The following is a 16,027-nucleotide window of genomic DNA, read 5'->3' on the forward strand; positions in this document are numbered from 1 at the left end:
GTGTGGTCACAGGGTAGAAGGAGCTATATAATGTACTTGTGGGTGGGAATTTGCTAAGCCCTGTATCAGGGAATTCAGAAATAAGGACAAATCTGCCTTCTAGGATCACCCCAGTAAGAGGACCTAAATATATTTGTGATGGAAGAAGAAAAAAATAGAAAATGTGGATGAGTGTTTTTTTTTCCACAAACAACTTAATGAAGATTGGTTAGTCCTATCTTGATATTTAAACTGCCTGATATCTGGACATTTTGTGTTTTTTGCTGCACAAGCAGGTAAAAGTAATTGTTGATTTGACCAATACCAGGGAAAGAACATTTTGCAATTTCTCATTCGGTGAGTGACAAATGCAAGCTCACCGGAACCGTGGAACCTTTGGCCTTTCTTGTTTTTAAAGTTCTGTACACATCATTGAAATATCCAAGTAATGGAAGCAAAGGAAAAACACACGAAAAGTGTTTCTAATCTAGGCAAACTGGGGTCAAGGTAAAGGATGTCTCTGCCATGTCTAGAAAATAAACTTAGCAGGCAGGGAAAGTAATGCTTACTCTTCTTTCCCACTACATGCTGATAGGTTTTTTTTCCCCAAACTATTTTTGATTAAGTTTTTTGGACCCTTTATTTGTTATTTTGACTGCTCAGAAGAAACACCTTCAAAGTGACATCATGGGGTGGTGCTTTGCAATAATCTTTTATTAAACTTTGCTGTGTCTATTCATGGTTATTTTAACTCTCTTCCTTTTAGATGGAGGATTTTTTGAGAAGGTCAATGCAGTATCTTTGTGATTGAATTCCAAGAGTACTTAGCAGGGGTCCATGTATATAAGGGTGTTGAATCATTATGAACTGGGAATGCATCCAAGTTCATGCTTAACTGAGAATTCTCTTTAAATATTTAGAAGTGAAAGCAATCTTTCAAAATAGTCATGTGGGCATTGGAAGCATAGAAATGGGTGAACACAGCATCCTAGGTACAGCAGCAAAGGTGACAGCTGGGACTTCAGCTTATCATTCCTCCAACCTTGGCTGTCTCCTAATCCTCTTCCTTTTATTTGATGGAGTTCTACTTTCAAACATTGGTGACACTCATCCTATCAACTTTCATCTGTTCATTTTGTCCTCCCCTGGGCTTTCGTGTGCAAAATATTTGCAGGGCCCGGTGTGGTCCTGACCTGGATTTGCATCCTTGCTATGCTACTAGTAGCTACTAGTAGCTAATCGACCTTGAACAAGAAATGCAACCTTTTCAAGTTCCAGGCTCTTTACCTATAAGTAGGAGACCTTTATACCTACTCCAACATGGAAAATGTGTCCAGCATGGAGAAGTCCCTTGATAAATGTTAGGTTTTTGTTACCATTTTAAGACCAGTTACCACGTTGGATTAGTAAAAAATGATAAGCTGGGGAGAAATATGCAATGTAACATCTAGATATTTAGTGCAATATGAATAAAAAGTAAATCTGGAAGTAGATATTTACTTACAAAATTAATTTTATTTTGCAAAACTCAACAAATACATGTTCAGATCTGGTTTCTCTTCAAAACATGTGTTTGTTTTTTTAACAAACATGCAAGTTAATTTGGCATGCCAAACATCTTTCTCTCTAGCTCGCCTTGGAAAAATTTTTTCATAACACAAACAAGGGTGCAAATATTGTTCAAACCTATTTACAGTTTTACCCTCTAGAATTACATACATTAATATTTATTGGGAGGAAAGCAAAACTGCAAAACGTAGTCTTTGGCATTCACATTTGCTTCAGCAGTATAATTAAAACCTTATATTTGTTTTAAAGATAAACAGTTTGAATAAAATTTAATAAATCTTGTTTTGGCTCTGCAAAGGAGCCACTATATCAAAGCACTTAACTGGAGCTGTTGAGTTCCTGCTGGTAGACTATTACTTCCAGCCTATTTATTAGCTTTTCTTCCGGTGGCCCAATACATGCTTTTTTCCCTCTACACTGAATGAAAGTACAAAAAGAAAACCATTTCTTTTCTCTTTTTCCGCCAGCATCATGCAAGGCAAGGCAACGCCACAAATCACAATATCTGAATTTACTTTGATTATACTTTAGTTTCTTACACTTAAAATTATTTTGTATTATAATGCTTACTTGGTTATCTAAAATCAACATTGTTGATTTTAAACGGTTATAAAGCCAGACTTTAAGAAGCATTTAAAACGATTCATGAACTGTGTAGGAAAGGAAAGAATTGCCTCCAGCTTATTCTTTTGCATTTGAAGTAAAAGAATTTCCAGTATCATCAGTTTACTAGAAAATAAGACTTAGGGGGTCCATATAATTTATTCACATCTTTTTATACATCGTAAACAAGGATAGGATACTTCTGACAGTAGCCTATAAAGATTTTTTAAAATTTATCCTTCAGTATAGAATAAGTGTCAAGGGAGCACTTTAAGCATGATTCTGGTAGGTCTGTTAGGAGCCTATTTTCCAGAAAAATTTTGTAGGAAATTGTTCTGATTTTAAATAAACTAAATTCATAGATTTGTGTTGACAGAATATGATTTGTGAGGTAAAGTCACTGTATTATCTACGGTCTAATGCACAGTGTAGCATGTGTGAAAGAAACTAAAGAGACATCTATTTCAAACTCCAGGCAGAAAGGCAGAATATAAGAGTGCATAGAGAAGAGAGTGCTTTTCAGGTCAGATAGTGAAGGAAGACACAATAGTTACCTAAATCAATAAGTTGTAAGCAACATATAAATATGCAATGCCATTTCACTGAATGTGAACAAGATCAATTAGAAATTGTACTGTGATATCCACATATTTTTGAGAAAAATTCCCAAGCCAGGCGAATGTGGATTGGAATAAAGACATAGGCAGTGTATACCACCATAGCAATAATGGTTAGTAAGATGGTGTTAAACATAGATCGCTCCCAGGGCTCTAAAACAGCACAGCAGCTAATGATTTGGTATTGATAGTAGAGCCAGGAGAAATATTCCTTCACACGCCTCAAATCCATGGTTGGCTCCTTCAAGCTGCAGTTAAGTTTGTCCTGTTAAAGAATGTAACAGATTAGAGGACAAGGAACCAAACATAGAATCTCTTTAAAACTTCATGATCTCAGCATGTTAAAATCTTTCAAAGATTTGTTAAAGATCATTGAATGTATTATTAATATATGAATATTCTGTAAAACAATACATACTATATTAACTATAAAAATTAATAATATTGTCACCACTACTAACAATTACTACTAAAATTGGCAGCAATAATACTATTAGTAACAGTAACATCTATCTAAATATGACAATTGTTAGAAATAACTTTAGTGATAACGGTACCTAAAAATTGAGGTTAGCCTCATATTCCTGAACCCTGTACACAAAGAGAAACAAAAGTGAACCTAAGCACTGCTCTGAGGAAGAGACTTTTGAGATAAGGTCCAAGGGATCATTATGAGTCAAATGGCTAGAATAGACAGTGAAGTGGGGAGAACAGCCAAGACAGAGGGAACAACATGTGCAAAGGTTGGAGGTAGGAAGAAGTAGGTTGGTTTCGAGGGGCCACGGAGGGAGAAGGGAGCAGGGAGTGTGATGGCACTGAAGAGGTAGGAATGGCCAGAGTGAGGCCAGGAGCTACAGGGCCTAGTTGGATAGGTTAACTGTTTTGTCTTCAACCTCTGAGTTAGGGCAATGCTGTGGTGGGTTTGACAGGAGGAGGCTTTAAGTTCATGTGGTAATGCTGCATTCTGGAGTCGAGTTGAAATGACTTTGGAGCCCAGTTATCTCAGAAAATCCGTACCTCTACTCTTCCCTTGGGCATTACTGTTTCAGAATCAACAGTGTACTGAGAACCTGTTTAAAATATTCTTAAATACTCTTCATTTTTACAAATGAGATAATATTGCTTATTTAGAAATATTATTAACTTTTCTCTATATGTTGTGGCTATTTATTTATTTGTTTATTTTTGAGAGAGTCTCACTCTGCCGCTTAGGCTAGAATATAGTGGCACAATCTTTGCTCACTACAACTTCCACCTTCCAGGTTCAAGAGATTCTCCTGCCTCAGTCTTCTGAGTAGTTGGGATTACAGGCATGCACCACCATGCCCGGCTAATTTTTTTGTGTGTTTTTAGTAGAGATGGGGTTTCACCATGTTGGCCAGGCTGGTCTTGAACTACTGACCTCAGGTGATCTGCCCGCCTCGGCCTCTCAAAGTGCTGGGATTACAGGCATAAGCCACCGCACCCGGCCTTGTTGTGGCTTTTACAAATGCACTAATTGTCGGACTCGGTGGCTCACTCCTGTAATCCCAAAACTTTGGGAGGCCAAGGCAGGCGGATCACCTGGGGTCTGGAGTTTGAGACCTGCCTGGCCAACATGGTAGAACGCTGTCTGTACTAAAAATACAAAAAATTAGCTGGGCATGGTGGTGGGCACCTGTAATCCCAGCTGCTGGGGAGGCTGAGGCAGGAGAATCACAGAACCTGGGAGACCTGGGAGGCAGAGGCTGCAGTGAGTCGAGATCTCGCTATTGCACTCCAGCCTGGGCAACAAGCACTCCAGCCTGGGCAAAAATTCTCAAAAAACAAACAAACTGTACTAATTAAGTGATGAGTAATGTGGTTAGGAGAATTCATTCATTCACCAAATGAATATATTTTGAGTACTACTATGTGGTTCCTTCTGAATATTAATGGCTTCGGAAAGACTTTATTCTCAAAGGCAGTACAGGCAGGAGATGCTCTTCCAGGAAACAGCGAACTGGACCATGTAACAAACATGCAGTGATCGAGAGCCCAGGAATGAGCACTAAGTGGGAGGAAAGGACACGGAAAAATGCTAAGGCATGGTGGGGCAGGACAATAGTCTCAGGTACTAGAGAGGCTGAGGCCAGGGGGAAGGATCCCTTCGGCCTAGGACTTCAAGTCCAGCCTGAACAACATAGTGAGATCCTGGCAAAAACAAAACAAAACAAAACAAAACACTCTAAATTAAAAAAAATGCATTGATTAATTTCCCGGCTATTGCTTTCTCTATTAAAATTAGAATTCCTTGCTTGGGCAGCCCTAGCTGACACCTTAATGATGGCCTTGAGAAAGACCCTGAGTCAGAGGCACTCAGCTAATCTGTATCCAGATTCCTGAGCCATAGAAACTTCAAGATAATTAATGTCTATTGCTTTAACTGCTAAAAGTCAAACAATCAATCATTGAATAAAAGAAACAGCAGATAAAAAGCACACCAACTTGTATAGCACCAACAGTGGATACATGGTAAGATCTTGATCACAAATACCCCAAATCTGCAATGACTTTAAGTCTGGCTGTTTTAAATACACTTCTGCACTGCTAACCATTTAAGCAGTTAAGGTTAAAAAAATTTTTTTTTTTGCCAGTTACCAAAATCTCAGCCCTCTAAGTAGCCAGAACTGACATGTGAAAAGTGTCTCTTGAAAACACTGATTGTCTCTTTTTCTCTGATTCATTTTCCCCTTATTGATGACAAGCAATTTTAAAGACAGTTTGTGTGTCATTTCTTATCATGAGAAGGTGAGAAGAGGGAGAGTTGGTTATTATTGGTGAACCATCTGCTACAATCTATTGTTAGAATGCACACTATTTTTAGGTTCTAGATTTGCTTAGGTAATATATTTCTACCTTCTGTGAGTCAACTTTCTTATCTCCTGTGGGACTATATACAAGATTAAAAGGAAAAAACCACTTTAGACAATTTGATGAGTAATGTGGTTAGAAGAATTCATTCATTCATTGAATGAATACATTTTGAGTACTACTATGTGGCTCCTTCTGAATATTAATGGCTTCGGAAAGACTTTATTCTCAAAGGCATTACAGGCAGGAGATGCTCTTCCAGGAAGCAGCAAACTGGACCATGTAACAAATATGCAGAGATCGAGGGCCCAGGAATGAGCACTAAGTGGGAGGAAAGGACACGGAAAAATGCTAAGAAGAAAGCTAGAAAAAGAGGCTGCATTTGAGGAAATAAGATGACAGAAATATCATGAAATTAATTATCCACTGATAACCTAGAACTAGATGATAGCAAACATTTTAAAGTCCTAAATTTTCACAATGAAATGTGATGTTAATCTATCCACTTCCTTAGAGACCTAGTGCTATATCTCAGCAAAGCTAAACCAAGAACTTGAAATGCTTACTTTATTCAGGCACACCATGCATCTCCTGTTTTTAGTTATGTGCTTTTGAAAAGATGACTGTCGATATATGGAAAAGAAGGAGAGAGTAGTTTATTCTTTTTTAAAAAGAAAAGTTTCCTCTAAACTTGATGACTTTAAAAATGTTCTTAGATCTTTCATGAGATTGCGTATTCAAAGGTGGCACTCCTAAGCAGACTATGACGTGGCTTCAGGCAGGGGTACAGTGGCCTGGATACAGTTTGACTCTGACATGCTGGGACACTGATAATACCTGCTGTAGCCTGAATGTTTCTGTGTTGGAAGTCCACTAAAAGGTTATTTCGTAACTGGGAATGCAGAGTAAATGATTATTTCTTATTTCTGATTGTTACTACTCTTTTATCAATGGGTGATGATTTCCCTCTCATTAGATTTGTGTGTGGTGGAGTAGGAGATGAAGTTATATCTCCTCTCTCAGATAGAGAGGGAGAAGATTTGAGACTTATGACTCATTACACAGGGGCAGGACTCTGTTCTGGCTTGGATGGAGAAGAAAGTGAATAAATGTAACAATTAAAAAAAAAACACGTGTGGTAACACGAACACTGCTGTATGAGTCACGGAATGTGAACACAGTTGAGGGGAGCTTGCAAGAAAAGTATCGGCTGGGCTTGCTCAGGGAGCTCTTTGTTGTTGTTTTCTGTTTTGGGGAACAGGACTGGAAGGAAGTTAGGTAACTGCAATTGAAAGAGGCGTAGCAGGTGATTTGGTACAGTGGCATTTACCTTGGAAATATTGCAGAAGATGTGATCCGTAGCCCTCCCCCTGCCAAAAAAAAAATTACCCCAAGTTATTGGATTTTCTCATTAAGGAATTTCCTATTCTAAAGGTAGCTATTCTCCTGGGGAAAAAAAAGACTTAGTACATTTTGGTTTAAATTTACTTCTAGAACATCAGAATCAGGGACTGAACAGTCAGGAGGGCCTAAAGTTGATTTTTGGGTTAACTCCTTCTCAACTCACTTTGGAACTCTACATCAATCACTCAGCTTCATTTTTTTTTGTGCTTCATATTTGGAACCTGAAAATCTGAGAAGTGATAAAAGTGTCCTGCCAGTTGCAGAGAGAGATGCTGTATCTAAAAAGAGACTCTTTCTGTACTCACAGTAGCTTTCTTTGGAAACAGCTTAATATGACTTACTCAAGTACAAGCCCTCCTTTAACTGAGTAATTCATTTATTTAAAAAATTAGAAATACAGCGATTTCCTTCCAAAGAACACAGTATGGAAAGGGGGATAAAAATGAGTAACTTTACAGTGGAGAAAACTGATAAGCCCTGCTTCAGCCAGGTGGTGAAGGCCAACATCGATCATTATTAACCATGTTGATAATAGGTCTTCATGATATGATGTCAAAAAAGACACTTTACCTCTGTGGTCTTCTTCCCAATAACCCATAGCTCCAGCCTAATCATGAGAAAGGTATCAGACAAATTCCAATAGAGGGGCATTCTACAAGATACCTGATCAGTACTCCCCCAAACCCCCAAGGTCATCAAAAACAAGCAAAGTGTGAAAAATTGTTATAGCCAAAGGAGGCTAAAGGAGGCATTATGACTAATTGTAATATGGTATCCCAGATGGAATCCTGGAACAGAAAAGGGACATTAAGTAATAACTAAGGACATATGAGTAAAGTAAGGACTTTAGTTAATAGTAGTATATCAATATTGGTTCATTAATTGTAATGAATATGTTATACTAATGTAAGATTTTAAAGGGGACACTGGATTCAGGGTATATGGGAACTCCCTGTATTGTCTTCTTGATTTCTCTGTAAATCTACAATTGCCCTAAACAATGAAGTCGATCCAAAAGAGAAAAGATTAATTAGGAAAGCCTTCAAAGGTCCAGAGTTATCCCTATTCTAAACTCCAGTGAACTTTGCTGATGCTTTACTTCCTATCTGGAAAATTTTTCCCAATAACTATGTACATAGATGAGTAATATCCTTGCATAAGAGACTGGCTTTTAAAATTTCTTAAACACAATAAAGAGGAAAAATCCATCTTACATTGTGATCCATGGTGTATACACACACGCACACACACACACAGAGAGAGAGAGAGAGAGAAAGAGAGAGAGAGTCATATAACTGAAATGAACATCTCTCAAAAGAATACTTCGCAGAGCATGCTGATATTTTTTATTCTATTCTGTTCGATCATATTTATTCTTATCTATTCTAGTTAATTCTACCTTATTTTGTTATTCTCTTCTTTCATTAAAAACATCATGATTGTGATTTACTACATTGATTTCTTAATCTACTAATTGCAACCTGCAGTTGGAAAAATCCTACTTTAAGGCTTAAGTGTTAGCTTCTCTAAGATGTCTCTGTACTGTCCAATATGGCAGCCACTAGTCACACATGACAATTTAAATGTCTAGTGTTTAATAGCCACATGTGGCTACTGGTTACCATATTGGAGAGAAAAGATATAGAATATTTTCAACATTTCAGAATATTTTGTTGAATAGTGCTGTGGACTCTCCATCTGTTGCTTGCGCTAATGAAATAGCCTACCTACTTGTCTCTTTTTTACCTTACAGTCCCTAAACTGCTGCTAGAATTAACTGTCCAAACTTAACAGATTCATTTCTCTTCTTGAAAGCCTTCAATGGCTCTCCATTTCCTATGAAATAAAACCTTCGTTTAAGGCCCTTCACAGTTTCATTTCTTCACCTCTCCAGTTAAATCTCTCAACTCTTCTGCTAAATGCCATTCATTCTAAAGCTTCTATGTTTTCATTCATGCTCTTTTCTTTTCTTGAAATTTTCTTGGTCCCTTCTCTGCCAGATAAACTCCTATTTTAATCTATTGCTTAAAGAAGCTATTTTAAGGCATATCTTCTATATCCTTTCTTCTATGAAATATTCTCAGAAGACCCCTCCCCTGGAAAGGAAAATATTGTTACTCTCTTTTATGTGTTACCATTGTAGCAACATTTTTAGTTATGCACAGTCTGTTTCCCCACAAGACTATGAGGACTTTGGGTACTGGGAATGTACAGCATTCATCATTTTATCCCCAGTGCCTGGTTGGTGAACTGGCCTGTTGGCTGACTGACCGATTAAGTTGTAAGGTGGTTGAGAGCGGGAAGAACACTCGAACGTACTTAATATTTCCACAGCGCAATGTGGGGATCATAAAAGGTGCTTCTGAATTCTCATTGTCTGCTTTCAGGCAATGAGTTTTAGACAGATTGTTTTGTGAAAATTCAGTACAATCTGTTTTTTTTGAAGCATGGAAGGGAGCTGGTGCTAAATTTTTAAAAATATATATAACAAATGCTTTTTTACTTTCTTATAATGTTAAAAGTTCATGGACTCTGCAGGGGAATAAGAAAGACTTACGGAGTAGTTTTAAATCCTATTAAAATAGCTCTTAGAAGTGCTTACTCTAGGTGAGTAATAATTTAAGATTGGTAGGTAGAAAAGTGGTTCCAATGGGAAAAATTCCAGGATGGGAACACCTGGACACTTGAAGACTTGAATTCTATTGCAGCTCTTTTCCTCTCTTTCTATTTATTTGTTTTATTTGTGTCTTTGGGTAAATTCCAAAATCTTCTTGTGTCACAGTTTCTCCATGTGTAAAACTAAGATAGTTGATAATTGTCTCTGAGCCTGTTTGAGTGATGTAGTAAGGAGAGTTGGAATGGGTTTTAGCTCTTTAGATGTAATAGTAATATTCACAGCAACTGTAGTGTCTTGTCATTACTTGTAGATTGGTACAACTTTAAGCCACTTGCAAGATTTCACTAAATTATAGACTCAAAGAGTCTTTGTGGAATATAACAGTTACTTCAACAATCCAGTGATTTGTATATTTGATGGGGAAAAAACTACCCCTTTTCTATGTTTGCTAATTGAATCATCTAGTACCTTAAAATAAATAAATAAATACACACGTGTTCGTAGCCATTATTGCTATATGGCTTCACTACTTGAAAGGTATTGGAACCTCTAAACAAATGGCCAAATATTTCTTGGGCAGGGCCACCACACACTGTTGTGTGGGCTGTGCACTGCACAACCAACGTGATGGTTCTTGTCTCGGGGAGCTAATCACAAGCTGCATCTTCATGTGAGCACAATTAGATTCACAGAGATACAAAGACACAAAATTTCTTACTGTATCAGAGACATGAATGTGGTTTAAATTTATCTGATTAATGGGACAAAACCTCATATTGCTTCTGTGTAAGAATTAGACATAACCTCAGTTTACTGGCTGCTCAGTTTCCAGATATCTTGCTCTACATTCTCTGTGGGTGACCCCAATGTTTTCTGTGCCCTACAGAAAATTCCATCCTTGTTTAAACTTTTGGAGGAGAATTTTCTTTTCATCTTAGAATACTCCCCAGCCTTCCTTTGGCAACCAATTCCTCATGTTGACAGCAGAGTGAATACCAGAAGTCAGACCAGAGGTGAGGATTTGGAGTCCAGGTTTTTAGAGGAAGCTGAAAAAAACAACTTAAAAGTTTATGATGAATCAAAGGTAGGGAAGAAAATCGAACAACCATAGGGCAATTAAGGAGCTTTCTCTACACATTCATTAGTTGGATAATTTTATAGACCCTCCGAGAGTAAGAAATAAACAACTGTAAGTCAAAGCACATTATTGCTTTAGGCAGCAAAGTACTCTAATTAAATTTTATAATCTTATACTTGGAAGTTTACTGAAATAATATACTAGAAGGAAAAAGTCTCACTAATAGTTTAGTCAAGTTGTTGTTGATACAGTGTTTTGTGTTATATACAATAACAGAATGTTTTGTGTCTACCTGAACTCACCTTATTTTATTTATGCATTTATTTATTGAGACAAGGTCTCGCTCTGTCACTTAGGCTGGAGTGCAGTGGCGTGATCACAGTCATTGCAACCTTGAACTCCGGGGCTCAAGATATCCTCCTGCCTTAGCCTCCCAAGTAGCTAGGACTATTGGCACATGCCACCATGCCTGGCTTATTTTTAAAAAACAGTTTTGTAGAGGCCAGATTGTACTTTGTTGCCCAAGCTGGTCTCGGACTCCTGGCTTCAAGTGATCCTTCCACCTAGACCTCCCATAGTGATGGGATTACAGGCGTGAGCCACCACGCCTGGCCTGAACCAATTTTATTGCCTTCCATTTGTATTAACACTAAAAAAAGCAAAACAATTAGAAAAACATGTATTTCTACTCCAACTATCAATTGGAGTCATTGTGCAACATGGCATGTGTTGAGTAACTGCAATTTCAAGGCAGTCCTTTTTTTTGGTCATCTTCTGATAGACTACAGAGGAATTTATGAATGAAAAACTTCTGGCTGGGAAAGAAAATTTGGAATTTGACTTTAACAAAAATACTCATGATAATATAGAGAATACTAAATTCAGATTAGATTAATCTCAACATTGTGTGGCTATCAAAAAGAAGAAACATACTTAGAAAATAAAAAAGTGCCACATACATTGATGCTGAGTAGATATTAGGAGCAGGAAGAGAAATTTGTAACAAGGGAATGGTCTATCTTGTTTTGCTCCTGGTGTCCTTTCACTTCCTAACATAGAAACAGGGTAAGTATCTCTGTTTATTTCTGGCAATACTGGAAGGGAGAGTAGGGCTTCTAGGTCAAGGTTTAGCTACAATATCCTTTCTTAGGATGAGCTTCTTTATTTTATTTAAAAAAGAAAAGAAACTTTGTTGTTATATAAAGAAGGAAAAGGGAAAATATATAGCTTCTGAGCGGCTTTTTCCTTTTGAATATATTGTTGCCAAGGACTGCTAGGTTGTTTTTAGAAGCAAAAAGCAAACAAACTGCAACATTAACAATGGCATTAAAGCCACTAAAAGTTGTTTTTTAAGTCATTAAAGGTGTATCCACATTCATAGAAGCATTATTCACAATAGTCAAAAGGTGGAAGCAATCCAAATGTCCATGGACAAATGGATGGAAAAATAAGATGTGGTGTATACATACAATGGAATATTATTCAGCTTTAGAACAGAAGGAAATTCTGGCACATGCTACAACATGGATGAGCCTTTGTTGTTGAAGTGAAATAAGCCAGTCACAAAAACTCTATGATTTCACTTACATGAGGTATCTAGAGTAGTCAAACCCTAGAAACAGAAAAATGATGGTTATCAGGGGCTGGGGAGATGTGGAAATACAGAGTTGTTGTTTAATGGGTATAGAGTTTCAGTTTTGCAAGATGAGAAAGTTCTAGAGATTGGTTGAAGAACAATGTAAATATACTTGACACCACTTAACTGTACTCTTAAAAATGGCTAAGATGTTAAATTATATGTGTAGTTTACCACAATTAAACATTGTAAGAAATCAATGAATAACCCTAAAAATTATGAAGGACTGAAATTTTAAAATAAACTTTAAAACAGTCTGAATAATATTTTTAAAAAGTTATTAAAAGTCAATAAGAGTCTCAAGTTGGAATGGGGCATTACTAGTCTAACAAAATCACATCGATGTACCATACAAAGCTGAGTAAACAAATAACCCCAAAGGTCTTCAAATAATAATTGTGAGGTCCCAATTGGGGTTCCCTTCTTGGTTGTCAAAATAGAAGGGGAAAACTTGGAAGAGCCAAACCCCCAAGAACCTTCTTGAGATGAGAGCTGACATATTTAGGTTTATTCTTGGCATCAGTGAAATTCTAATAGCTTAATCTTCTACAGTACTTGTGGGAATTGTGAATTCTATGATATGCTTAACTGCCTTAGGAAAGATTTGCTTGATGTTTTTTTCTAAGGCCTTTGTTTTTCTTAAGAGCTAGAAACCTGACCATGAAAAGTTAAGCCTTTTTCTCTTCCCTACCTATTGTTATTACATTTTATGAATCTTCAGCAACTGAAGACCTTTATCTGGTGAATAATTTGAGGGTGAATATGGTGAGTTACTGCAATATTGATCTGTCAGGAGTACGTTGTTCTCAGAGTTCTGACAAAGCAAATCTGGTGGTATAAGGAGCTGGTCAGCCAAGACCTTTCCAATAGTGTTTTCTAATACTAATTGTCTGTTTCGTTTTCACTTTTTTGGGTAACATTGAATAGATATGTTTATACAACTTTTTAAGAAAACATATTTATCTGTCTCTCCCACTTCTGCTTATTCTTTATTTCTTATTACATTATCTGGAAAGCTGTGGTGATGAGGTCCGTGTTTTTCTTATTTTGGTGACTGACAACATTGAACTTTCATAGATGTGATTTTGTGACAGTAGTAATCTAGCCTGCTGCCCTTTCATTGCCCTCAGTTGACCTGCTTCTGTATCTCAGTTATTAGTGCTTTTACAGAAAAGAGTGGAGGCTGGGCGTGGTAATCCCCGCACTTTGAGGGGCTGAGGTGGGAGGATCGCTTGAGCCCAGGATGTTGAGGCTGCACTGAGCTGTGGTCATGCCACTGCACTTCAGCCTGGGCAACAGAGTAAGACTCTGTCTCAAAAAGAAAAAAAAATAAAAATAAAAAAGGAAAACAAAAGAGTGGAGAACTAGGCAGATCAGGTCATAGAGAAAGGCATAGCATTGATAAGGTGCTCTCTCTGCCAACCCCTGAATCAAGGGACATTTCCCTGCTTGGTTGGTTATACTGTCGTATTCCAGGTCAGATGGTTTCAGAGACAGAGGGGAGGTGAGAAGGGAAAGTAGGAGTTTATAGTCAAATTCATGAGTATTCAGTCAAAACATGTTGCTTTAGGCACATAAATTACTTAGATTTTATAATCTTATACTTAGAAGTGAATTACTGCAATGGTATACTAAAAGAAAAAACTCTCATTGACAATTTAGCCAAGTGCATTTCTGATTCTCCTGAGAACAGTGTGGATATATTACTGCTGGCTTCATCCTCCTTCACCTGCTCCCAGCCATACGGCCACCTACATGCTTCCAGTGCAAAGCAGAGGAGTGGTGAGATAAAACGATTTACTCTCTCTGAATAAAGCTGGCTTGTTGTCAGGACGAATGCCAGAGGGAATCTTCCAAAACATAAAAATACTTTATTGGGATATTGTAGTAAGTCGGATATTAGCCGTCCAAAAGCTATGTCCATGTCTTGGAAGCAGTGAACATGACCTTTTGGGAAGAAGAATCTTTGTAGTTCAATTAAGTTAAGGATCTTGAAAAAAGAGCATCCTATATTACCCAGATTAGCCTTAAATCTAAGGACAACTGTTTTTCAAAGAGAGACACAGAGAAGGCCCTGTGAAGACAGAGGCGAGATCAGAGTTACACAGCCAAGCAAGCCAAAAAAAAAAAAAAAAAAATGCCTGAAGCCACCAGAGCTGGAAGAGGTGAGGAAGAATTCTCCCTGGTGCCCTTGGAGGAAGTACAGCGGCTGCCAACACTTTGATTGCAGACTTCTAGCCTTTGGGAGTATCAGAGAACAAACTTATGTTGTTTTAAGCCGCTAAATCTGTGGTGATTTGTTACAAGAGCCGTAGGAAGCAAATACAGATATCTTCCTTAGAAATGGTAGAATCTGATAATGTGATCTCTTTGCAGAGAATAGAAACTTTTTTTTTTTTTGGAGATGGAGTTTTCCTATGTTGTCCAGGCTGGTCTGGAACTCCTGGAGTCAAGTGATCCTCCTCACTTCAGCTTCCCAAGTAGGTGGGAACATAGGCGTGCACCACTGCCCCCGGCAGAAACAGCAGTTTTCAGTACCAGTGTGGTAGGCAATGGCTAGATGCCTAACTTAAATTATCCCTGTTTTAAAGATGAGGAAACTGAGGCTCAATGTGTCATGAGGGCCATGTGGGGAGCTGGGTGAGAATCCTGCTGACAGGTGGTATGGTGAAGTGGTTACAAGCTTGGGCTCTGGTCCTGTCTGGGTTTGAATCCCAGCTCTGTTCTTACTAATTTTGTGACCCTGGCCAAGTTACTCCATCACTCTGACCCTCAGTTTCTCCAACTGGAGAATAGGAATAAGATAACTTCATTCACACAGATGCTGGGATGATTAAAAAGTATAAAATATTTAGAATATTTAGAATAACACATGGGAAGAGCTAAGTGAATGTTAGCTATTATGATTACTACCACACTGTGCTAATATGCTATTGCTAGATTATGACTACCAGGCAAAGAATGAAAGAGAATGGGATCATTTTCAAGGCAGGGCATATGACTTTTATTGGTTACTAAATTCAAAACCAGTTTTAGAGAGGTTATTCTTCAGAATGTTTATTCAATTTTGGTGGGGCTGTCATAAAGGAGACAAACAGGCTTCAGCAACCTCAATGGCACCTGTTCTTTGCTGAATACCTTACAGTGTTCTACAAATGCCAGGCATCCTACAAGTACTTTTGAATTAGTAAAATCAAGGCTTGTTATCAATAATGTTAAGGTAATATTGAGCTTTCAAAAATATTTTGAAATGAAGAAACTATTGTCAACCATTTCAGAGTTACAAATCTCCTAAAACACTGTAGCAAAAGGGGAAGGATTAGGAAACAATCATTCATAAGATAAATCTATTTCTTTTTATCCACATCCCCTACCCCTGGCTGATAGGTCACTTTTACCATAGGTCACTCACTATAGATTGAATAAAAGTGGACAGGCAGCTAGTAGTATCTAGGTGTTCTTTTTGTAATTCTATTTCCTTTTCTTTCTTTATTAAAAATAAAGGAACCAGAAAAAAATTAATGTTCTATTATAAACATTAGGCATCTTCATTTTAATTGTTAATATTTTTGGAAAACAATGTTTTCATTTTACCATACTTTTCTCTCAATTTGTTTGATCTGGTTAATTAAAGCTTATTAAAACATATATTCCTCTCTTGTACCAAAGGTCTTCAAGGATAAGATGCTGCT

At 37.5% G+C, this 16,027-nt stretch overlaps 1 protein-coding gene across 1 annotated transcript; it reads right to left on the reverse strand.

Moving 5' to 3' along the window:
* Positions 1–1,472: 1,472 nt before the first annotated feature.
* On the reverse strand, positions 1,473–6,966 carry SPTSSB (serine palmitoyltransferase small subunit B). Its single transcript, XM_054551140.2, has 2 exons — positions 6,931–6,966; positions 1,473–3,033 (listed from the first exon to the last, which is right to left on the reverse strand). The coding sequence occupies exon 2, from the start codon at positions 2,998–3,000 to the stop codon at positions 2,770–2,772; it is 231 nt and encodes a 76-aa protein (XP_054407115.1). The 5' UTR covers positions 3,001–3,033; positions 6,931–6,966; the 3' UTR covers positions 1,473–2,769.
* Positions 6,967–16,027: the final 9,061 nt, after the last annotated feature.

Source organism: Pongo abelii, chromosome 2 (genome assembly GCF_028885655.2).
Source record: "Pongo abelii isolate AG06213 chromosome 2, NHGRI_mPonAbe1-v2.0_pri, whole genome shotgun sequence".
In the NCBI taxonomy this organism is placed as follows: domain Eukaryota; kingdom Metazoa; phylum Chordata; class Mammalia; order Primates; family Hominidae; genus Pongo; species Pongo abelii.

Coding starts and splice junctions, on each gene's coding strand:
- SPTSSB (XM_054551140.2), bottom strand. CDS start 3,000: ATGGATTTGAGGCGTGTGAAGGAATATTTCTCCTGGCTCTACTATCAA.